This window comes from Pogoniulus pusillus, chromosome 14, assembly GCF_015220805.1.
Source record: "Pogoniulus pusillus isolate bPogPus1 chromosome 14, bPogPus1.pri, whole genome shotgun sequence".
Lineage (NCBI taxonomy): Eukaryota > Metazoa > Chordata > Aves > Piciformes > Lybiidae > Pogoniulus > Pogoniulus pusillus.
Window position 1 is genome coordinate 15,855,507 of NC_087277.1, and position 25,576 is coordinate 15,881,082.

The window sequence follows — 25,576 nt, forward strand, 5'->3', positions numbered from 1 at the left end:
AAGTCCCTTCCAACCTCTAACATTCTGTTACTCTGTGACAAAGGCATCTGTGAACTCATGAGAGGTTTAGATGACCAGGTACAGCCTGGGGATTAGAGAAGGGCAAAAGTCACTTCAAAAAGGGTAAGAAGAAGGACCCAGGTAACTATAGACCAGTCAGCCTCGCCTTTGTCCTCAGAAAGATAATGGAGTGGCTTATCCTCAGTGCTGTGCTTAGCCATATCAAGGACAAGAAGGTCATTTGGAGCAGTCAGCATGGTTTTACAAAGGGGAAGTAATGTTTGAACAACCTGATAACCTTCTATGATGGTGGATGGATGATGGAAGAGCAGTGGATGTGCTTTACCTGCATGAGGGCATAGAGTGCACTGTCAGCAAGTTTGCTGATGACACCAAACTGCATGGAGTGGCTGCCATATCAGAAGGCTGTGCTGCCACTCAATGAGACTTGGACAGGCTGGAGGGATGGGCAGGAAGAAATTAATGAAATTCAACAAGGGCAAGTGTAGAGTTTTGCAGCTGGGAAAGAACAACCCAGTATAGGTTGGGGACTGACCTGTTGGAAGGCAGCAAAGAGGAAAAGGATCTGGGGGGTCCTAGTGGATGGGAGGTTGAACATGAGCCAGAAATGTGCTCTCATGCTCAGGAGGGGCAATGCCATTCTCAGGTGTATTAGAAGGGTTGTGCTTAGTAGATCAAGAGAAGTTCTCCTGCCCCTCTGCTCTGCCCTGGTGAGGCCATATCTGGAGTACTGTGTCCAGTTCTGGGCCCCCTAGTTCAAGAGAGACATAGAACTGCTTGAGAGATTCCAGCGCAGAGCCACAAAGATAATTAAGGGAATGAAACATCTCTCTTACGAGGAGAGACTGAAGGAGCTGAGACTCTTTACCTTGGAGAATAAGAGATGGAGAGGTGACCTCATCAATGTTTGTAAAAATGTAAAGGGTGAGTGCCAGAAGGATGGAGCCAGGCTCTTCTCAGTGATGCTTGATGACAGGACAAGGGGCAATGGGTGGAAATTGAGGCATAGAAAGATTCATTTAATCATGAGGAGGAATTTTTTCACTGTGAGGGTGATGGAACATTGAATAGGCTGCCCAGGGGAGTTGTGGAGTCTCCCTCTCTGGAGATGTTCAAGGCCTGACTGGACATGTTCCTGTGTGACCCGGTATAGGTGATCCTGCTCTGGCATGAGGGTTGGACCAGATGATCTTTTGGTGTCACTTCCAGCCCCTGACATTCTATGATTCTATGATTTCAGTAAAGCATTTGACACCATCTCTCACAGCATACTCATACCTAAACTAAGGAGGTGTGGTCTGGATGATCTGGATTGGGAACTGGTTAAAGGAAAGAAGTCAGAGAGTTGTGATCAATGGGACAGAGTCTAGCTCACATTCTGTGTCACTCTGCCACTGTCCACTGCTGCAAAACTCAAGCTCCCAAAATAGACAGAGGCAACCAGGCAAGGATCAGTCAGATTTTCCCTCCTGCCTCCAGTCACAGGGTATGGATAATGATTCTCACCAGTGCCTTTTTCAGTGTTGTGAAGGCTTACTGAAGAAATGTTCCTTTCACCTCCTCTCTCTATGCTGTTGTTGTTTCTTTTTACATATCTGGCCTAGCTGATGATATGTCAGCATTTTGAGTTTCTTTATTCACTAGTGAGAATATTGAAAGTCATAAACAAAAAGTAATTCAGGCAATTCACAGATACAAAAAGTTAGTGGAGAAAAAAAACCAAAACAAACAAAACCCAAACACCCACAAAAAAACCCCAAACAAACAAACCCACAAACCTTTCCACATAAAGAAACGGAAAGCTTACCTTTGGACCTGCTGGCCCAGGCAGCCCAAATGCTCCTGGCTGTCCTGGTTTACCCTGGAAGTAAGAGCAATATCAGTGGTCAATGCAAATCTTTTGTCTATAATGTCTACTATGGCTCAAAGCAGTCATACACACAGCCTAAGAAATGGAAGCTCTGTTCAAAATCTATAGTTCTGAGCATCACTATCCAGAGATCTGAAAGTCTGTGGTGCACTTTCTTCACAAAAATGAAAGCAGAAAAAGAGAAAACTCCAAAACTGAAGCATCTATTCATCTGGTCTTTAAAGCCACTACATGAGTAGCATGAATTGAGTTCCCTATGTTGCAAACAGCTTGCACCAACTACAATTTACAATCATAATTCCCTAGAGAAAAAATAATATATTTGATCTTGAATAGTCACCTTGAAGTGCAACAAACAATTCCTGCAAAAACTCTGTAAGTCCAAGTATGTCACTAGGCAATCTGTCACTGCCATGTGTGACATGATAAAGTTGCATCAGTTCTGGAAGCTCTTTTGGAAAATTGTCAGCTTTTCTGAAATGGGACAAGTATGGCACAATGCAGTAACAAGATGTAACAGGGGAAAAAAAGCTTTTCTGCTATGTATCGCTACTTTTGCATTTGCCTGACCTTCCAATGAGTCCTCTCCCCAGGTTCCTCCAGTTGCTAGCAAATGACTGTCACAAAAGGACAGTAAATGATGATAAAGGTCCACTATCAAAATAAAGATAATTTAAAGAAATGGTGATCAAGCAGGGCAAAGTTCTTAAACACACACAAGATTATGGAAAACATATTTGTGGTTCTATGCTTCAACTGTACTCCTCTTAAAGGCAATATTTAGTATGCTTCATCCTTCTTTGAGCATACCATGCTTCTCTTCCTTTGCTTTTAGCAGTACACTAGAGGAATTCAGGTCCTTCCTTCTATGTGACACATCTATTTCTCTCACCTCTGTCTGTTGTGCAAGCACAGGATGGTTCCCTGCACTCCCTGCCATCTCTGCTAGCCTATGACTCTTTGGCAGACTTAAAACAAATGGCTAAGGTCTGCATCTGCAGCTATTAACCAACACAGCCACAGAAGCAGGTCCCAAACCACAGGCTGCCATGACTGTCCCCTTTCCCATCTTAATGAATCATATCAGAGCTGCCTCAGGAACCTCTCAGGATGGCTAATCCATACAACACCTGCCATTGCTGAAAACATGCAAGAGAGAGTGCTGGGGCTATTAACCTCCTGCAATTTATTTCTACAGCTCCTAAAATGGCCGTACAAATCCCCAAGACATGTTCTACTCAATACAGATTGATTTCCACTGACTGCCTTGCACTGAAAGGCAAGGATTACATAGGAGGAACAAAAAGGCTTACAGCTTCTCCTTTTGCTCCATCCTTCCCAGGGAAGCCAGGTGAGCCCAGGGACCCCTGCAACAACAGAACTGTCATCAGCAGAATATTAACACCCATTGCAAGTGCAGGGACAAGGCAAGAATAAGGAATGAGAAGAATTATTTCAACACAAACATTTATTATTTACAGTCTCTAGAGGAGCTGCTGCTGACATTAACACACTATGCCCAGTTGATGAGCTGTTAATGAGAAACTAGGCACTCTTGGCCACTTAACTCATTTAAGAATAGACTGACACAAAAGCTCTGCAGATAATTAGACATGTAACAATTGCATTATCTTAATATCACCTCCTCTCAGCCTTTCTGTCTATCATTCCATCATCTAAAAAATTGCTGGTTTGTGACTGAACACTCATTTTTGTTAAATTAATTATTTGTTGTTTTACTCCTTGCTTGTGCAGCATCCATCCCAAAGCTCATGAGCACAGCTATAATGCATGTAAGTAGGAAGCCTACAAATAAACAGAAAAAACCTCAAACATCCCTCAGAAACTATCTAGGCAACCAGGGAGAGAGTCTCAGAGCTGTGAATGTGCAAAACCATGGAAAACAATGGAACAGAAAACCAGACACCACTTTTTAAATCTTCTTATGCATCGGGACAGCTGGGAATATATATGTGTTGAGGCTGGCAGCACCACAGCTAAGAGTGACTGAAACAGAGAAAAGGCACTTTTGCTGCATGCAGCTGGCAATTTAAAGAACAAATGGAGAATGGAAAGAGAACAGACACGCAACAAGAACGTCAAATATACATGCTGAGGAAGTGGCTCAGTGTTTTTATTTCCAGGCACTGCAGCAGTTTCTTTTCAAGTGCACTGTGAATAATGGCTCAAATGAGAAACAGATACGTGCATCACAAACTGTTGCTGTGGGCTCTGCTTAAACTAATCTGGCTTGCTGTGTATCACTTGGAGGGGAAACTCACCTTGCAGTCTCAAACAGTCACTGTTTGACAAAAGATGGAGAAAGTTTAAATTCCCTTCCATAAATGTTGTTTAAGGCACATCTGAAAAACGTGTCTAAAGTAAATACAAGTCAAGAGAGCAAACCTGGAGCAGGGTATTTTTTTATTTTTCAAAGATTTTGAGAAGCAGCTAAAGACCATCTCAGTCCAGAAGTTACATTCAGTGCAGCAAAAGGTTTAATAATCTTTGGCTTTCCATGTGTCATATTGAAGAAGTACTGCTGTTTCTGGATATGGAGGCACCAACACTGAGTTTCTATCCTGTTTCACTCTTCTACTCTGTTTTGGAGTTTTACAAAGTTTAGACCAAGCCACTCTCTTGAGATCTCTAAATGTGTCCAGTATGGCTCAGTATTGTCAATAGGTTCTAAGGTGAACCTCACTGAAAAACAGTGCAACTGCATAGTCTCCTTTTTCTTAGTACTTTGTAAGCATAAATGATACAGAGGTAAAACAAAAGACTTCAAAGGTGACCCACATTCGTTAGCCTTCCACAACAGTTTAAATTTAACTCTTCACTGTATGATTATGACCCAGACTTACTTTTTCTCCTTTATCCCCTTTCAGTCCAGGAAAGCCAGGTGGACCTTCTTCACCCTAAAAAAACAATGGAAAAAAACACACTATATGAAATGCCATAGCATTCTGTGCTATATTTGTTCATTTTAGATGGCACAGTTATCATCTGTTGGGCATTGAGGTCAACTTCTATGCCTTGCTGAGATGATGTTCTCAGTTACCTGCAACTTGCCCACATTTGAATAGTTTAACTTTCAGTCTTCCACTCAAGTGTCTTCCTCTTTTTTGTAAATGCCATCCAGAACCAGTCTTTTTTTTTCCCAAGAACAAGACTAAGGATCTATCCTTGTCAAATAAAAGTATTTGAAGCATAGAAACATTTCTCTGAGAAACTCTCCTGTTGACACATTTCAAACTATAGGGTCTCAAAATTTGCCATGGCCAAGCTAGTGTCATACCAAATTTCCAATGGCATGGAATTGTTTTTTAAAACACAAATGTGGGATTTTTTTTCCATTTTACCTGCTCATAGTAGGCCAAAATGTAATTTTGGAAGCTACTCCATTCAGAACGTATCAATAAGGATTTCTCATAGTCAATAGTTTTACCAGAGATTCGGAGAAGGTTTCAGCCTGAGCTCTGAGGGGAGCAGAATTATACCTGCTGCCACAGGATACTTGGTCATGACTCAGCAGCCTGCCTATATCTGTCCTGTACATTTTTGCTCTGATTGATAGCACCCAGGGTCTAGCATTGCTGTATTTTAAAAAGAGGTGTTGGCATGAGTCCTCCAATAGCCTGTCACTAGTTCCTCTGCTATCTGCAAGAGTGGACATTCATTTGTTGGATGTAAAGCCACAAGCACTGCTGGCAAATGGCAAATGACATGCCATAAAGCAGAGCTAAGCAACTGATAGATTTTTGTCCCTGTGTTTTTGTTAAAATCTAATGATACACAATAATTTGGTTGAAAGAACAAAGCTGCCTGTAAACATACATAGACAGTCTACATATTTAGGTAAACTCAGGCCAAATTCTACCACTTTCAGTCTTCATTGTCATGTTTTTGTTTGGTTGGTTGGTTTTGTTTCTTCATTGGGTTGTTTTTTGGGGGGGGATGTTTTGCTTTGGTTTTTGGGGATTTTTTTAGGGATTTTTGTTTGTTTGTTTGTTTGTGGGGGAGTTCTATTGTTTTGGTTCACTGGTTTTTGTTTTTTTCTTGCATGAGTAGTTCAGCAGACTTAGATGGATGTATTCCTAGGGTAAGGTTCCCTTCAATGTCAGGCAGCAAGACAAAATCCAGCCTTATTTATTTGTAAGTATACTTGGCACTTAAAGGTTAAAACAAGGCAGTATCTGGAAAGCATCCATAGCGTATATGCAAATTAAAGTCATTAGAGACTTTTATAATCACATTTCTTGCTAACTGAACTTTCATGAAGCATTCTGTTTAAAATTTGCAATGCAGCTAGCAGTAAAAATTAGATCTGCTGTATTTGAATGACTCCTTAATGAAATAGAAAAGTCATCAAATAGCAAATGTGATTTTTAAGGAAATCATTTGCTCCATGAGGTCGATAAAACTTGAAGGAACTACTGATCCATGGCAAAGTGTGCAACATGAGTGAGAGAAATTTATATCTTTTCTACACAAAGTAAAGGAATATGGTTAATTAGTTCCCTTTCTCCCCTCCCTCACGAAAGAGCAACTCCTTGGCACATCTTAACTAATCATAGCATCAGTCAGTAAGTTTGATGCACAGTATTCATCATGCTAAACAGGATCTTGTGAAGCTCCAAGTCCCACCTCTCATTCAAAGCATCATCAACAGGGAATTCAGACCAAATTGCTCAGAGTTTATCCAGCTTGGCATTGAAAACCTCCAACAATCCAGTTATTCCTTTTACTACATGACATCTGTTTCTTCCCCTCAATCCCTTCAGCTAGGTAAGCAGGGTTAGCAAAAGAGTTCAGCTCTCTCTCCACCAATGGTGGATTGAAGGGCTTTGACAGTATATCCATCCTGGAAACCACTTTCTAAAGCGAGTGGAAGTTGCAATTGGAGAAAGACAAAATCAGCTTAAAAAAAAAAAAAAAAAAAGAGATGGTAGGGGTCTGAAATGACATTGTGCAAGAAGAGTTCTTGCTAGAAAAGTTACAGCTCCAGTAGTTAAGCTCAAACAGAAAGCAGCAGGTTTTCCTGGGTCCTTTCTGCTTTCCAGGTTCATGAGCATTCTCTGTTGTTCCTACCCACTGGACGCCCAGCCACATATGTTTAGTTTCATCTTCCTGCTGCACAGCCAGTGGCTTTTAATCAAGCATTTGCAACAAAGCTAGCAAGAGAATAAACACCCTCATTAGCTCGATCCTTGGCGAAATATTTGTGAAACGAACCTAGATTTGGCAAGCTGCCATCTGATCTAAACCATCCAGAGGAGTTGGTTTGGGGTTTTTGTAGTGTGTCTATGGAGTGCATTCAGTCACATGGAAACAGACACTGCCAAGCAAGCTGACTTGCTAACTGAACCTTGCAGCTAACGCGAGCACTAACATCATAGACTGACACAGAGTGTATAGAGGTTACACAGCATACATGTAGCTACATATTTCTTCAAATGCCAATTTTACACTTTTCAGTAGTTATTCTACAATTATTTACTTGAATTACAGCAACATCTCTTTTGTTCCCTGCTTTGGTCCCACTGCTGAACACTGTATGAATAAATATCAAATGACAGTGACTATGCTTCAGAGCTCTATTTAAAATTGCAAGAAATATGTAAATATAATAGAGAAATAGCAGGATCAGAGAGCACAGGCCAGTGAAATAGCTGCCAAGCCAACATAGTCAGCAAGTGCACTGGGCTGAAAGATCCAGACACTAGAGAGGAAAAATGGGTAGGCTTCAGCAGCTGGCACCAAGCCCTAGTGAAGAAAAGCCCATTACATTCCTCTCACTAAGGCTAGACCAGGTTGTGCCACTGAGAGGGATAAAAATAGTATTATATACCCACAGGCTGGCTGCCATCCCAGCTTCAGTACAACGAGATTCTGGTGGTGACATGTAAACCACATCTATCTGTTTATGCCATGCATCTCTACTGCCACCATATACTTTATGGATAACTGAATTTTGAAGGCTGTCCCTTTCTGGAAAAATGTCTGGACCAGAACAGGAAGGTAACAAGGACCAAGATGTCCAGGGAACTGGGAAGAAGCAGCAAAGGCAGAAGAGACTATTGTTCAGGAGGGCAACAGAGTGTAGATTCTAAGGCAGCTTCCCCTAGGCTTATCCTGTGCTTTCTGGAGTAGTTTTAGGCTGTAGGTGGGGCAACCTATTGCTTTCCTGGCCAGTACAAAAACTTAAACTTGTAGATAGTTGTGCCTGTGATGAAGTTCAGTAACAAATCCAGCAGCTTGGTTTATGAAGTTCCTGAAATACTGAACACTGCAAGCTCTGAGGATGTAGCACTTGACAAATCATTCTGAAAACTCTTTCATTCCTCAGAGAACTGAAAAAAAATTATCCAAGCAAGTTAGAAAAGGTTTATAAGTCACATTAAACCAAATGTTTTAAGCAGAATTCAGTAAAAAGGACAGATTTTTTATTTTGGTTATGTTAATTTTTTAATGGAAGTGTACAGAACCACACAATGAACAGAGAGCAAGGCCTAAGGACGACTTCTGTTCTTCCTTGGGGGTCCCAAAGCAGGACTTACATGGCCCCATGGTTTAACCAGAATCAATGCACAAAAGGAAATACCACATCATAAGAAATTCAGAGCACAGACAACTCTCAGCTGCTGCAGAAGTAGTACTGGGGTGCAGAATAAAGAAACATCCTTTGGCTTCAAGGCATTAAAAACAAAGGGGCAAGCTGGGTAGGTATAGGCACAACCAGTCAGGTTCCACCATTGCTTTGTGTATCTCAGCAGTTATCTCATTCATGAGCAAGGATGCCTGCCTGGTATGTCACATGTGTTTACTACATCAAGCCAGCTCAGTTAGTGACTGATCCAAGGCCATGAAGTATGGTTTGGGTTTTGAGGTTTCTTGTTTATTTTTAATAGGAAAAACAAAAACAAAAACAAAGCAAACAAAACCAACCACTAAAACCAAACTAACTAAACAAAAAACAACCAACAAAACCCCCCAAAACTACCTCCTACTACATGTTCCCCATGTGCACACAGCTTAATTTGTTGTATATCACTCCAACAACCCACCTCAGTGAGTCACAGCAAGTGTTACTACACCAGAGAGTCACCTGAATGTTATGTATATGGCCTGTGACCAAATTATAACTACAACTCATGTAGGTCTTCACATAGCTCAGTGAAGATAACTATGAAATTCTAAAGCAGATAATACCAATTGCTAGATAATACACTTCATTGAGTGGGAGCAACTAAAACAGATTTTACCATATTGAGTCTCATTGCAGAATTTCTCTGAAAGGAGATCTAAAATGGAGAAAGAAAGGATCTGCAAGTATATGGAAAGACACACAGACAGAACAATTCCATGTTACCTGATCACAGAGAGGCATCAGACGTACAAAAAGGAATAATCCCTGAGTGATGTTTTTAAGCAATCTACTCAAGTTTAAATGCTTTGCTTTTCTCCACTCACAGCTCCTCAAGCAGCTGCCAAGTTTACAAATATTTCTTCCAACTTGGGAACAGCTGTGGCCTATAATCATACATTTTGTTTCAAAGTCTGGGTTGTGGCCTATGTTAATAGAAATGAGAGCAAACTAAACAAAAAAATAATGGGAGAAAAAAATCAGTCCAAAACATATGGTTAGATTCTCATTTGCCTGTCAAATACAAGTAAATAACTGGACTTTTCCTTCAGCTTACAGAGTAGGTGGCAGAAGACAGATCATCCTAAGGTCAATTTCATATATTGTACTTATTTTCTCTCCCAAACACAAAAGTGCCACTTCTCTAATCCTAAAAAGAAATAAACATTTCTAATGCTGTCTCAAAACATTAATAAATGTGTCACTGGGAGACCTTCAAAAATCTGCCAAGTAGAACCCCATGAATCACACGCTTAGTATATTGACAGCTGCGCAAACTGGAGGATCTATATTCAAGGCAGGAAACAAAATAGCAAGAGCTGCAAAGGAACACAACAAAATGGGTAAGATGGAATGGAAAGAGAAGCAAAACTGTACTGTGCACTGTTGCCACTTCACCATCAACACACCCCTCCCTCCCTCATTAATTAACTTCACAGCATCCCTGTGAAATGAGAAGGAAGTTATAGCAACTGGGATATTGTTTTCATCTCACAAGTGTTATGAGTCAGAGGTACAACTGAGCGCAGGACATACGGAAAGTCATAGCATCGGGAGCAAAGACAGAAGCTCACTCCACATTTCCTGTGTCTTAGGTCAGTGCCATAACTGTAAGTTTTCTTTCTCCTGGCTCTTTGGTCTGCATTTAAACTTGGCAACCTGATATTCACAAAGAATAAACTAGAAGACCATGGGCAAGTATCCTACTGCTGATTCATCATTACACACTAACCTATTCACTCCTTGACGAGAAAAAATGAAGAAGAAAAAAAATGTTTCAAGTTGAGTGTGGTCTACAGACCTCTTTTGAGACCATTTCAAATGAAACACATAATCTGGAAAGATGTATTATCTTTCTCTTCTAGGCTTTTCTGTTCAGGAGTTACCAACTTGAGAAGGTTAAACTGAAAGATTGTACAACTTTATTTTCAGCAGTCATGCATAGTAAATATTTATTTGTTAAATATTGTAAATTTTGAGTTTGTCTTCTTTTTTTTCAGAGCAGTGAGGCAAAGAAAAAGGTTTCATTAAAAGCTGGGGATGATCTGCAGATAACTGAGAGGCAAAGCTGCAGTGAATACATGTCACCCAGCTCCATTTTCAAAAGCTGCTGACCAGAAAGGCAGCACAAACAACTTCCATTCTGCAACATACAGATGTAGGATTCTATTAGCTTAATGATGCTAAAACCTAATATCTTGGCAAATACAACACCAAAACTGGCATTATCTTTTTCTTGCATAAAAAATAAGACATTCATCTCAACTTGGAGTTCAGTTCATTCTAAGAAATGAGGAAATCTTCTCTGCTGGGTCCTCTGTATTATATTCTGATTTAGTAAATAGAAAGGTCATGGTACACAGGGGTCAGTAAAAGTTACAGGTTTGGCTAGCCTACCAAGAAAGCCAAGACAGTATGAAGACAATTGGTCAAATAAGAGTTACAAGCACTTCTTGTTCAGCAAGCCTATCAAAAATTTTATTTAATACACTGCACAGAAGTCAGTTGTTCCCAAAAGGTATATTCTAAGGAGAAATTCAGGAAACCTTGGCTTTCAAGAGTGTCTGAACCCTTGAACCTTATGAAGATAATGGACTGTATCATGAGACCAGAAGAGTGCTTCTGACTTTTCATCATATAATCCTAGTATTTTTCTGGGAGAGCAGCTGCCTAATTTGCCAGGGATACTAAGAGATATCTTTCACTGAAGGAAACTGAACTTCCATCTTTGCACTGAAATAGCGAAACAGCTGTGTGGCAGTTAATTTGGCACATGGTCACCCATAAACTTGGCAATACAGGACAGAAGATACATCAGAACTTACTGATGTGGAAAACAGCTATACGCTAATCAAGGTACAGTTCAGAATAGCCTGGAAACGTCCTAAAGAGTTCAAATCTATCACTGGCACTCAAGACCCTGTTCACAAGCTTCATATTAGTGGCATCCTCGCTGCAACACTCCTTTACTCACTGCGTAAGTAATTGCTGAGAGTCTGTTGTGGTCAGAACCTTTGACAACTACTGAACTGCTGGTTCAGCTTTAACCAAGATGGCCCCAAGGGGAGCACTTACTTGAAGAAAGCATCTACCTCTGCAGCAAACAGAGCTCAGGAGAGTACAAGGAGCTGCTGTGTTAGAAACAATTCTGTTCAACAGCTAGAAGAGTTGATTGATCAGCTGCTGAAATGTTCAAATTAAGGAACAGGCAAATGTTTTGCAGACCTATTTATGAGTGAACATACTAAATAGGAGGTAGAAGATAACTGTAATCAGCTGGTACCACAATCCCACTCAGAGGAATAACCTGAGAAATAAATTGGACTGTAATGAGTTTGATTCTCAGAAACAGGACCAGCAGTTCCTTAAATTCTACTTTCACTTGTTTGCATGGCTGGGGCATGAGAGTCCCAAAATTAAAGATACATTTGTTTAGACACTTCGAAATGTGTGAAAATATAACAGCTCTGCTCTGGAAAATTCTCTGTCTCAAAGCACAAACTCCTTGCTGTCATCTGCCATTGCTCAAGACAGAAACATTCAGGTTGGAAAAGACCTTCAGGATCACCAAATCCAGCTGGTATCCCTTCTCTATATCCCCAAGCATGACATCCAAATGACTTGAAGGGCTGGCAACTCAACTACCTCCCTCAGCAGTCCATTCTAATGCCAGACCACTCTTTCTGTGAATTTTCTTTTCCTAATATTTAGTCTAAACCTACCCCATCACAGTTGGAGGTTATTCCCTCTTGTTCTATCACTAATTACTTCTAAGAAGAGACCAGCACCAACCTCTCCACAATGTCCTTTCAGGCAGCTGTAGACAGTGGCAAGGTCTCCCCTCAGCCTCCTCCTTTTCAAACCAAGCAGCCCCAGCTCCTTCAGTCACTCCTCATAAGATTTATCTTCCAGGCCCTTCACCATTTTCACTGACCTCTTCTGCACTCGCTTCAGCACCTCCACGTCTCTACTGTATTGAGGTGCCCAAAACTGAATACTTGAGGTGTGGCCTCAACAGAACAGAGTACAAGGGGACAATCACCTCCCCACTCCTGATGAACACAGCACTCCTTACACAAGCTAGGATGCCATTTGCTTTCTTGGCTGCATGGGCACACTGCTTGCTCACACTGAGTTGTTTGTTGATTAGAACCCCCAGGTCCCTTTCTGCTAGATAGCTTTCCAGCCACACTTCCCCAAGCCTGTAGTATTGCTTGGGGTTGACAGATAAACCAGGACCAGACAAACAGTTTCCTCAGAGCTAGAGGCAAAGAATTCATTGAAGTAGAAAAATAACACAGTCATGTGTCATGGCATTGATTAATTTACATCCTTACATTTATAAACAGCACACAGAAAATAATTCTGCTCTTGTGAATGATTTTGCTTTGCAATAAAAATCTATTAATTCTTTTCAGTCTGCTTCCAGGAAGTTCCTAGTGCTTCAGATCTCCCATATATCCCTCAAAAATTTCAGTAGCTCTGAGAAGAGCACGTTCAGGGAGAGGAGTACTATGGCAGAGCACTTCAAAATCCCTTGTCAATCTGCTCTTAATCATCTGCTATTACTGATATTCCACAGTCACTCCTTAGTATTTATTCTGATGCCTTACTGAAATAGGTAGAAAGTTCTTCCTCAAAATTAACCACATCTAGTCCATGATTTCTTCTCTCCTTGCAAAGCCCGTTCATTTCAGTCTCTCCCTGCTGGTTAAGTCTGCAAAAATAAATGATCATTATTCTTCTCATTGCTCCCTGCAATGAACAATATCTCTTCACATCTTTTTAAATATCATGTCCTAACTGCAGAGAGCATCCTGTCTCAAGTCCTCAGATTGGAATAGGCAGCCCAGGGAGATGATTGAGTCATCAACCAGGGATGTGTTTAAAGGTGGTTTAGATGTGTTGTTTGGGGATACGGTTTAGGAGTGAACTTTGTAGAGTAGGGTTGATGGTTGGACTTCATCTCAGGAGTGTTTTCCAAACTGAAAGATTCTGTGATTATCACCATGTACTTACAACTTGCAGTGATATACCTCTCTTGACTGCCAAGCCAACCTGAGGATGATCAGTGAAGTCCTTGCCAACGTTACAAATCATTTTGGCCCAATCAGGTATCTGTTACTAAAGTGATGCTGCTTTCTAAGTCTCTTTCATCTCAGAGTGTGTTATGAAGCTCATGATCATCCTTCTCATTTTACTTGATCGCTGAAGTACAAGATGGAGAAAATGTAAGGCCAAGATCCCCTATGGAGATAATGATATAGAACCATAAATACAAATGGAGCTTACAGAGACTCAGACCCACTCAAAACACCAGATGAATCATATTCTCAACAACCAAAAGTCCACAGATTGTTTCTTGAGAAAAATAAACATCTGCAATGAAAAAAAAAAGTGTTTTCCTCACCTGGCACTTCCTACTATGTAAATGTTCATAACCTAGCAGGGTCTTAGACACAAATCTGTCAGCATTCTGTCAAAATCAGAGACAATAGCTTTGAGGACTGTGGGAAACATAAAATCTCTTGGCAGTGCTTAAAAAAAATAAATAAATGAGAGACCAAATAAAGGCAATTAAATATGTCCAGGGTTGCACTTGGGCAAGCATGAAACATGGTGCTACTATGGGCTCACCTGCAATAACCTGCACCTCCAGAAAGCCCATGAATAGGGCACCTGTACCTTCTCAGCCACGAACAAGGAAACTCAACTGGAAACAGCTTTGATCAGCATACAGAAGAAATCTGACTGCTTATCTAGATAGATGTGAGAACGTGTAGCAGGAAACATTTACGATTCCTTCAACAGACCAATGGTAGCAGCCTGCTCCATGTAATGCTTGAGCTCTCTGTGATTCATTATGGTATATGATCCAGTTCAGAGTCTATGCTTCAGGCTGCTAGAAAAGCTTTTGTTTATTTTCCACCTATCAGGCATCTAATTTATACCTATCTGCTGCAATATCACTCTCAGGAGCATCTCACATTTGAAAAATAGGTGTCAATGCCAGAATCAAGGCAATCTGGCTTTTCTCCCCAGCTCTTCTATCAGAAGCAGCTCACAGTTGGCAGATCTTTCACACATGCTTCCTTTCCACATTGCCAGTGGATCTTAGCAGAAAAATCATCTGAAGAACCAAGTCTGGAGACAGTGAAAGCTTCTCTTTGCCAGTAGATGTCATTATATACCAGCAATGTACCTGCCAGCCAGGGGGCAATGCTGCAAAGAATGAAATGTCTTCTAAGTTTATGTAAGGGAAAAAAAAATACAAGTTACTAGTATTTTTGCTCTGCTGAGAATTAAGCTGTCACGATGCACAATTAGTATGTGATCTGGCTTCGAGTTGTTTATTACCATCCGCAGCTGTTATTCTGGGTCACAGAAAAAACACAGCATTTACCTAAACCCCTCTAATTATTGTTAGGAAAACATACTCCATAAAACCACAGTTCTTTAGCTATGCAGAATGTACTTTGAGTAGAGTTGAGAAGACTCAAAAATACTCAACACACCGACTGAAACTGCCGGCATACGCAAGATCATTCAGAACATACTAGGAGTGAGACAGGCAGATACTAACATTGATGAATCTCACCTTTTAATCAAGAGATGCACAAAAGAAATCACAGACATAAGCAACTCCAGTGAGCTGTATGACATCATTAGAAAGTAAATGAGGTGTTAATATACAAGTGTTTAACTGCTGGACTTAGAGGTTAAGGGCTGAGTAACTAAGTAGCTAAGAATAATTCCCGAGAGAGATGAGCACCAATTACTGGGCACAGTTGTTGACTTTTAGGGTTTATTTTGTTTGCTTTTATTTTTTTCAAATTTCAGACTCAGCTGTATCTCTAAACTTGAAGATGTCTTCCTATCTTTTCACTGCCAAGATGTGACCATTGGAAAAGCACTGTCTGCTGACCTGGATAACAATGCACAAAGACTCCTGTTGCTAACTGCTTCCTTCAGCACTCGGTTACCCTTCAGCTGACCAGCCCTAGGTGACATTTAAGAGTTCTGGGAGTTGGTGTTTATGTCTGGACACCACAACAACCTGAACAAGGCCTGCAATCTCACTGAAACACCTTCCCTGCACTGAGCTCAAGGTTTCAGCAAAAGCCAGGGCTGGGCCAGCCTCTAGACAAATGACAGACGGTCCCTATGAACCTCTTTCCTTTCCCAATGGGAAAAAGAATGGGAATAAGGGACATAGAAGTTGGAAAACTAATCTGATTTAATGAAAACAATAACAATAAAATGAAATATACACAAACCAATATTGAACTTAGTCTCTCTGATGGTAATAGATCACTCTCACCACTGATGCTGTGGGCAGAGACTAAGTAAGTTCCAGACAGAACTCACATGCAGATGTGAGCTAGATTCAGGAGCAGGATTCTGGAACATGTGGAACAGGATCAAAGACAGAACAGACTTCTCCTTGGACCAGCCATTGAAGAAGAAAGTCTGATCATTGTCATCCCTCAGCTTTATAGTGAATATGACACATAAAATGTCAGTTTAGAGTTTAGAGTCACCTGCCCTGTCCATTCCTCCCCACAGGTGTGACCTCTTACTTGCAGCACTCCAGTGTGGCATGCAAGATCCCTTCTGCACAACTATTCTTAATAGTAACCATAAACATAAAGCATTGTCACTTCTAGAAGCAGACACTGTCTGCAAAAACAGTAACTGCAGCAAGTGCAGCTGTTAGAAAAGACTGAGCAGAAAAATAAAATCACTAAACAAAAGTAGCTCTTTTGTAACATGGATCAGGACATAACACATTTCTTGGAGCAATAATTAGTTTTATTTGAAAGCTGCAGGAACAAGGATTAATTCTTGGTTTGTGCAAGCTGAAATTTCACATTGTGAAATTGCTCATAGACTACATCCTGCTTCTAGAAATTCAAATGGTTGTTATTCCTTACTCCTGCAGAAACTGTTTCTAAGCTCTCAACTTTGGCCCTTGCTTGAACTGCACTGCAGCGGCTTGGTACACCCTGTGAATCCTGACTGATTTGTAGAGCCTGGCTTAGATTTTCTTCATCAACTGCAAGCTGTTGTGGTGCTATGGGACAAACTCTGGCTGGTAAGGTGCCTGCCCTGTAAGTAACAGGATTGCTCTCAGCTCCAGTTCCCTTTAGGGTCAGCTCCTTACTTTACCCCAACACCCAGGGATCTGTCTCTCAAACATTATTATAGCTTTGTGTGTTTAAAATACTACCAGCAGCCTGAGCCTTATCTGCATCCATGCCACGCAAACAACCCTTCTGGTCTCAAAATACTTCCCTCTAAAAATACCCAAGCAAAATCCCTTCTTTGCCATCAAACCAGCATGCAGGATCAGACTTCAGCTATCAGACTCCAGCTCTGCCTCCAGCACTTTCCCAGGCAAAACTGCACTGATTTTCTTGTGCCCCAAGTTACCAGAACCTCGCCAGCCCCAGGCCAGAGGCACTGTGCTCATGCTAATTTGGTAAACCCTGCTGACAGCACAGCAGTGGGGTAAAAATGTTACACAGCTTACAGGTCAGACCTTTCTTATATTGAGTTGCCTCAGGGCAAAGACAGAGAGCACAGGGGTCTGTGTGGATAAACTGTACCTAACAGGATAGATTTCCATGTTTTTTTTCAAAAGCCCTAAAAATGGTAGTAACTGTAATTTCGAAGCAGCAAGGGAAGAGGAAGCAAAGCCTTTGCCTGAAGGATCTAGCAGACATGATATACAAAGCCTGAAGGGAAAGTGGTTCTCCAGCTTCATTTTACAGGAGCAAAAACTAGTTGTTCTGCCCAAGGTCAGCAAATCCATTGGAGCCAACTTTTAAGCTTGGTTCTCCTGCAGCCTAGCTGAGAGCATTAACCATCCGCCTATTTTTCTATGCTTGGTCTTGAAGTCACTGCATCTCTAATAAGCCAAGCCACTTCAGATGTTTTATTCTCATTAGAAATCCTATAATAATCCTTTTGCATTTTTATCACATAGAGTCATTACCATTTAAAAAAAATGTTAGGAGAATATAGACTTAATCTACTAAAGTTTTTTCTCATATTCATTGCTGCATTTGTGATTACTAGCATGGAGGGAAACAGAAAAAGCACAAAGGGAAAGATCAGATACTCTTACAAACACATTAGTGAGTCAAGTCTATCTGAATTTCTGCAGTAGTGGGTGCTCCTTCTGGTCAGTCTTATCCAGCAGACTGTTTTCCTTTGAAAAATCACAGCAGTGACTTGATCCAATTGTTTCAAGACAGCTTTGTGGTGTTTTCGCCTCTTCTTCAATAGCTATAAACCACGTTGGCTCAAGCCCTGAGTGGACTATGGAAATTCCTGTCCCCTCTGGGCTCAGAGTTAGGTTAGGAATATTCAAGAGTTGTACAAAAATCTAAGAGCTACCAGCATTCAGGCCAAAGGTTTATCTAGCTCCTATCCCACCTGCAGCAGTGGCCTTATGGGAAGCTTCACCAGTCTTGTCACTCCGCAGTTTGCAGAGACATGCAGATTTCCTGAAGCAGAGATAATATCTTTGTATTGTCTAGCTATTTTCAGGTGTCTCTAACTAACTTGCATGCCTTATTTTAAACACACCAAATCTTAACCTCCAGAGCAAAGTGCAAAGAGAAGCTCCAATACCTAATGTACAAAAAGAAACTTCATTTTGCTATCTTAAATTTGCCGTCAACTAATTTGATTTGCTTCCCCTTAGCTTTTACAGCAGAAGAAATGGCCAAAAATCACTTCCTACTGATATCTCCATAGCACTCAAAATTTAACATACTTTTATCACATGTTCACCAAAGTCACTGCTTTTCCAAACACCTGCAGAGCCTTCTCATTACCGTTGGCCTTAAGAATGCTAGAAGGGTGGCTCAGGACAGTTATATAATGCTCTGTACTTTGCAAGACAAAGGCATAAGCCTCTAAGTTAAACTTACAGAGGCATTAAAAGGGCAGGCTGGCTCATGATGTGGATGGCTGTGCCCCAGGAATGCAGACCTCATACTCTAAAGAACTTTCCTTGTCAAACGTGATTTTCCTGACTTTGATCAAGAGTCACTGAAACTCTATCTTGCTTGAATCATCCTCAGAAATGCTCTACAGTTGTTTCTTCTGCTTTTATTCTTCTCCTGTACCTACCCATATTAGGTCAATAAGGTTTGAAGCTTTGAGTTATAACCCTTGCAGTAGCAGGTGATCTGGTCTAGGAGATGTCCATTTAAATAACCTACAGGATAAAGCCAAAACATTGCCATTCATGGTCATTATGCTACAAATTTAGATATTTGCTTGTGTATAATTATCAGTTCAAAAATCTAAGTGCATGCAAACTGTGTGAATGAACATGCAGTAAAGGGACACAGACTAACGAGCAGAAATATGACAGACTGCATCAAATGTCATAGGGATTACACTCTCCAAAGGTTGTAAGATGACAGCCAGCAGTGGAAATTTTAAGATCCAATACAGAGCAGTGGTAGCTGAACCACGCTTAACAAGGAAATCCACCTGAGAGAAGTTTACATGAGCACCATGAGCATTATGTTATTTTCTCTTTTTAGATATATATGAACAGTTACTTGTCTGCACATACATGTTTCTGTACATCAAAAGCAGGCCATGATTTTTAGGCCTGGCAGAAGAAGCTGGGCTACTGCTTGAACTTCCTGATTTCCAAAATCATGCAGGACCTTATGTTGACATGAATCAGGTTTTTAGCCACAGCTGCTGTTATCTTTTGGTTTACCACTAATTACACTACACTAACACAAGGAGCATGTGGAACAAAAAGGAAGAACTGCAAATATGTGCAAGTCTACAGGGTTGCCACTTCACTGGCATTACTGAGACATGGTGGGATGGATCTCATGATTGGAGCTTGGGGATAGATGGTTACAGACTCAGGAGGGACAGGCAGGGGAGAAGGGGAGGGTGTGTTGCCCTCTACATCAATGATAAACTACAGTCCATGGAGCTCCATCTGGGGATGCACAATGCAAAAACAGAGAGTTTACGGGTAAAGGTTAAAGGGAAGGCAGGACAAGGTGACATCATAGTAGGAGTCTGTTTCAGACCTCCTGATCAGGAAAGCAAAGTAGATGAGACCCTTTACAAACACACAGGAGAAGCTTCATGATCACAGGCCCTGGTCTTCAAGTGCAGCGTGGCCAGCAGGGCAAGGGAGGTGATTCTGCCCCTTTACTCTGCTCTTGTCAGACCCCATCCGGAGAACTATGTGCTGTTCTGGAGCCCCCAACACAAGAAGGACATTGAACTGTTAGAGTGAGTCCAGAGGAGGACCACAAAGATGATCAGAGGGCTGGAGCACCTCTCCTATGAAGACAGGTTATGAGAGTTGGGGCTTTGCAGCCTGGAGAAGAGAAGGCTTCGAGGTGGCCTTAGAGTGGCCTTCCAGTATCTGAAGGGGGCCTACAGGAAGGCTGGGGAGGCACTATTTACAGGGTTTGCAAAGACAGGACAAGGGGTAGTGGGTTTAAAGTGGAAGAGGGGAGATTCAAACTAGATGTTAGAAGAAGTTCTTTATAGTGAGGGTGGTGAGACACTTGAACAGGTTGCCCAGGGAGATTGTTCAAGGCCAGGTTGGATGAGTCCTTGAGCAACCTGTTCTAGTGGGAGGTGTCCCTGCTTATGGTGGGGGGCTGGAACTGGATGATCTTTGAGGTCTCTTCCAACCTAAACCATTCTATGATTCTAATGATCTATGTGCTTGACATGTTATGTATTCTAAGACAAGCATCATTTTGGCTTTAACTTAGTGATATAAGTGCAGTATTGGCCTGGAGAAACAAGGGCAGTGCCTCTGCTGCATTCTGGATACGCACAGGATTTGCCCTCTAACAAATGCTTCAGACCTCACATAATTGCCCTACATGTAATACTTGGCACCAGCATGATCTGGCAGGTGTTTGGCACTAGCACAATCTGGCAGGTGTTTGGCATTAACACAGCTGGAGAGCAATCCTATAATACTGTTTTTAATCTTGCCATCTCAGCCTTTTCAAAGGTGAGGTAATTTTATTAGATGAACACTTAGGCCATGAGCCTTGTCCTTATAAACAGGTCCACAGCACATGCATAGCAATAATTGCACAGACTGCAGCTGTTTGAAGTCCAGCATCTCTGATCCAGTTTCCTAGTGCTGGCCCACACCCATAAAAACCAAGAAGACATAAAGCTGTCACAGCTAGAGCAGAAAACAAGAATTCATGCCCATGCAGGCACTGCAGTGCAGCAGGCAAACAGGCAACATACTCTGCACAGGGTGGGTTGCTGAATTCTATGAACATCAGGGGAACAGAGAGACAAACCAGGGAGCCAGCAGCTCACATCACAGCAGCTACAGAGACCTGGGCAACGCCAGGAACGAGAGTGGCCAAGCTCTGACACATATTAAAGAAGCCCTTGGTGAGCACTAGTAATCATGAGTGCCATGACCAGGGTATACCAACAGACCATGGTATGACAGCAAGGTCTTGGGAGTTGAGAGGTCCTAGTCAATTGGAAGCTGGCAAATGTAATCCCTGTTTTCAAGAAGGATAAGAATGAAGACCCTAGTAATTACAGGTCTGTCAGTCTCACTTCAGTGACTGGCAAAATTACAGTGAAAAATATTCTGGAAGTTATTGGAAAACACTTGAGAATGTAGTTGGTGGTCACAGCCAGGACAGGTTCATGTGGTGGAAGTCTTGCTTAACTTAATTTCCTTTTATGACAAGGCCATCCATCTAGTTGGCCAAGGAAAGCCAGTAGAAGTGGTGACAGCACAAAGACTGTCTGAGTTCATGGAGCACCTGGACTTAAGTCATATGGTTTATATTTAGGTAGTCCTGCAAAAAGCAGGGAGTTGGACTCCTTAGTCCTTACGGGTGTTCTCCAACTTGAGATATTTAATGATTTGATAACCACAGGTTCCCTTTTTAAACATGCTAGCAAGGTACAGCTGATATGTCCTTGTTCTCCACTAGCAACAGTACTGGTGCTGAGCCACTGGGCACACAGGGCACGAGCACACGAATACACTTCCTTCACAGAAGCGGACAAGCTGCCTCCGCTGGCAGGAGTACCAAATAAACAAAACAAACTGGTCATGAACTCAGCTATCTCTATGCCTACACATTTGTTTGTGTCAGTTAGTTTCATTTGGCTATTCCAGTCAAAGAAGTTCTGCGTAATGTGGGGGGGGGGTGGTGTTTTTTTTTCATACTTGCAGACCTATTTTTCCAGGCAAGACACTAATACAGATGGAGAGATGTTTTCCAATACTTTTCTGGAGTGATCAAAACATAAGAAAACAAGAACTTGCTTCAACTGCAGCACAACTCATATTGTAAACATCATGTTTCCCATCAGACTGCTGACTCTCACCACCTGCCAAACGTGTGCTGGTTTCCAAAGGTTGAATCTTGAGTCTCAAAGGCTAAATAGTGTCAGACAGTGGGAGGACTGCAGAAGATGGATGCAGAAATGTGTGCTTTATAGGCTCCGTGTCTGCAGCCTGGCTCAATAATATTTCCTGCCATGAGCAACCCTCATTTAGATTGTAATTTCACATGATGAATTACTACTATACACAATCAATATATCATAATCATAGAAAGAACAAGAAAGAAGATGCAATGGTCATAAATGCAATGCTCTCACTAGTACAGCATTCCTCCTTTCAGACCACAAGTCAACAAAACGTTAAATTCCCAAAGCTATCAGGTAGTCAGAAACTCCCTGGAAAACAGCTCCACAGATTATTAATCTCATTTTCAGTATGAACTATGAGTTCTTCTTTAGTACATACATCTATCACCTAGATACTTTTCCATTGTTCCCCACAACTTGGAATTTCATTTTGGCAATGCAGAAAACACCCACAACCAGGTGTGATAAGAAGCTACAGAAAGAAAAAGCTACTTCTATTCAGTCTAGGAGAGCACCCTCATTTGCTGTGTGGAATGGGAAGTTTGCAGACAGAACTGCCTGGAAATCAGTATCTTTTTTTAATGCAAATTAGTCCAGTCATTATACTTTTTTCCTTATTTTTTCCTTATTTTTTTTCCTTCATTGTTGATCAGCATTGCCCATATTTTCCAAGACAGATAATGCAGCTGTTTTAAGTGGTTTTTCTGTATTCTCTGTTTTAACCTCCAAGTCTTAATGCTCTGTCCTGCCTAATATTTGCAGTAAGAAAATGCTCTGGCTTTTTGTCCTTCAGGCTATTAATGAAAATATCCAATGAAAAGAAACAGTGTGACAGGCTCCTTCTGCCTCAAATTTAATACTGTTGAAAATACAATAAACTCAAAAGCATATTTTCCCTTTGTTTTTCATCCTTCCAGCCAGTGGCTTTACTGCATTATCTGCTGTGAACTCACAGCTGCTTACATGAAGCACAGGTTATCATTTCAATTTGATAGCAATTTACATGGTCAATGCACAAATGAAACTCAAAGAACACAGAAGGGAAGAAAAATAGACACTCCAAAGTTTTTTTTCTGCAGAGGGAAGCATGACTCAATATAAAAGTTCCCTATAAAGATCCAGCTGCATCAGATCTCCTGCATCCTATGAACTACAGAAACAACCTCTGAGATACAGAAAGCAACAGCAACTCCCATTTAATTAGTCCAGCAAAGGATTAGGCCTTACCTTTTCTCCTTTTTCTCCTCTGCCATAAGCTCTGCCCTAGAAATGAAAGAAGAGAAGGAAAAGGTACATTTGATAGCAAGGATGTCAAACACCACTACAAATATTTATTTCCTGTTTTCCTTGTTGTATATTTGAGACATACCTATCTATTCATACATAGCACATATGTGGAGACACACAAGTCACAGGACAGCTAATACAGGGAAAGTAATTTTCTTTAGGCACAATTCCTTGAAAATAATTCAGTGACAAATTAAAATAGAAAACCTATCCCAAATTCTCCTGCAGCTAGGAAAACAACTTATTTTCTATTCAGGACAGAGTTTGATATTACATTTCCAAAATCAAAGATGCCAACAGCCCTTATTAGAACAAATTTTACATGGAGTTAAAGAATTTCTCGCCTGCAAACTTACTCTGGCATTTTCATTAATTGCAGATGGGGAAAGCTGTATCTTGGTCATCTGATTGTAAAAGAGTTGAGAAAGATTTCCATCTTCTTTCTATCTGTTGCCTTACATTATCACTAGTAGATATGCAGCTGCACTATAATCAAGTACACGCAAATTACATATTTTAATTGGAAGGCCAATATTAAATCAATTATCAGCAGTATTCAGGGACAATCCCATTTTCCCCTGGGATTAAGGCCCAGCAGCGGGAACATATTTAACAAGGCACATTGGCATTGTGAGCAAGTCCACACCATAAAGGAGAAAAAAACTACTTGCATTTCCACCTCCTTTTATAAAACCATTACAGTGTTTCTTACTTACTGACTCTCCCTTTTCACCTCTGAATCCAGGAAGGCCTTGACTGCCAATTTCTCCCTTGAAAAAGAAAGAGTGTTAATAGCATGGAATTAATTTCTTGACAGGCATGGAAATAAGAGATGAGATGAGATGGGACTTATTTGTGACATTTGTCACATTAGTGGTTTTTATTTTGAGGTTATCATTCCATTGCTTTCATTTTTTGGGAAGCAATGTAACAAGGGTTTGACTGAGATTGTGGACACTTGGTCCCACCAATTTCTATGGCCATCTCCTGCCATAAGGATTATGTGTACCTCACTGCATTTATACTAACTTGAATGTCCAAGTTCTCAGATGGATTTTGTATTCTATTTTTCATGTGAAAACACTGTTAGAATCATAGAACCATAGAACGTCAGGGACTGCAAGGGATCTCAAAAGATCATCTGGTCCAGCACCCCTTCCAGAGCAGGATCACCTAGAGCAGATCACACTAGAAAGCATGCAGATGGTTCTTGAATTCTCTAGAGAGGAAGTCTTCACAACATCCCTGGGCAGCTGATTCCAGTGCTCTGTCGCCCTCACAGTGAAAGCTTTCAGAGTGTGCTGGCAAGGCAGAGAGACTTCTCTTGTGGGGTACTTCAACTGTCCTTATTTTCTGTTAAGTGAGGAAGGACTTGAAAATGTGTTTTCTGTGAGACCTTGAGGCTGCACACATAAAATGTGGGGAAAAAATCCTGCAAATATTGTCAAGATTTTAGAGTTATTTTTAAAAGAATTCAAACTAAATTCATTCACACTAAACTTTTATGATCAGGTACCTCCTCCCTTCCCTGGCAGGGGTGTGCAACACACTCTTCCTGATTGCTCCAAAACAGGGAAGAAAACCCAGAAAAAAAAACATCTGAAAACATACAAATTATGATGGGTAAATGGATGAAAATGGAATAGGCTTTTTTCCCTTTGTCTCTTAAAAAGGATGGAGTGAAAGGAACAGAAAAATAATGGCTTAAATAGCTGGCAGATACAGAGCTAAAAGTGGTGCCAAAACCACAAGAAAAAAATACCTGCAACTCATTTTCATGTACTGCTCTGCAATCACAAAACTGGATGAAGGACCAACTGAGAATATACCCATTACTAAGACTAGTTTAATGCTGTGTACAATGTTGCCACCAGCTCCTCCAATTCCTACAGCACCAGGAGCTGATGAAGAGCAGAAGGCTCTGTACACACAAAAAGTATATACCAGGAATATGCTCTGCTGGGCTCCTTTTCCGTCACTAGCAAATGCAATGTCCTCACCTTCCTGTATGCCCTGTTGACTTTTGCTTGTAAGGAGTCAGACAATTTGAACTTCAAGTTAGACGTAGTTCCAAGCTGAAAAAGTCTCAAACATGGAGCAGGACCCTCCAATACCATAGCAGCAAGTCCAATGTTCCCTTGCTCCCCAAATCTTTCTTCTAAAATATGTTTAGCTGCACCAACACTGAAACATTTGATAGGATCATGTTTTATTTCCCCCAGGTGAAGACAGGCTTTTGGAAGCACAGGAAATATCAAAGTTACTTTTTTTAACCTTTGTCTCTTTGGTTTGTTTTTTGCCAAAAGAAAGAAACCTCA

General features: G+C 41.1%; 1 protein-coding gene across 2 annotated transcripts in view; it reads right to left on the reverse strand.

Annotated features, from left to right (window-relative positions):
• COL22A1 (collagen type XXII alpha 1 chain) overlaps positions 1-25,576 on the reverse strand; it is a 215,332-nt gene that overhangs the window by 96,066 nt on the left and 93,690 nt on the right. For both annotated transcript variants that reach the window (XM_064154346.1, XM_064154345.1), the window contains exons 11-15: positions 23,975-24,028; positions 23,199-23,234; positions 4,756-4,809; positions 3,205-3,258; positions 1,829-1,882 (exon numbers count right to left, since the gene is read on the reverse strand). In XM_064154346.1, coding sequence (XP_064010416.1) covers positions 1,829-1,882; positions 3,205-3,258; positions 4,756-4,809; positions 23,199-23,234; positions 23,975-24,028 — 252 coding nt within the window. The remainder of the gene's footprint in view (positions 1-1,828; positions 1,883-3,204; positions 3,259-4,755; positions 4,810-23,198; positions 23,235-23,974; positions 24,029-25,576) is intronic.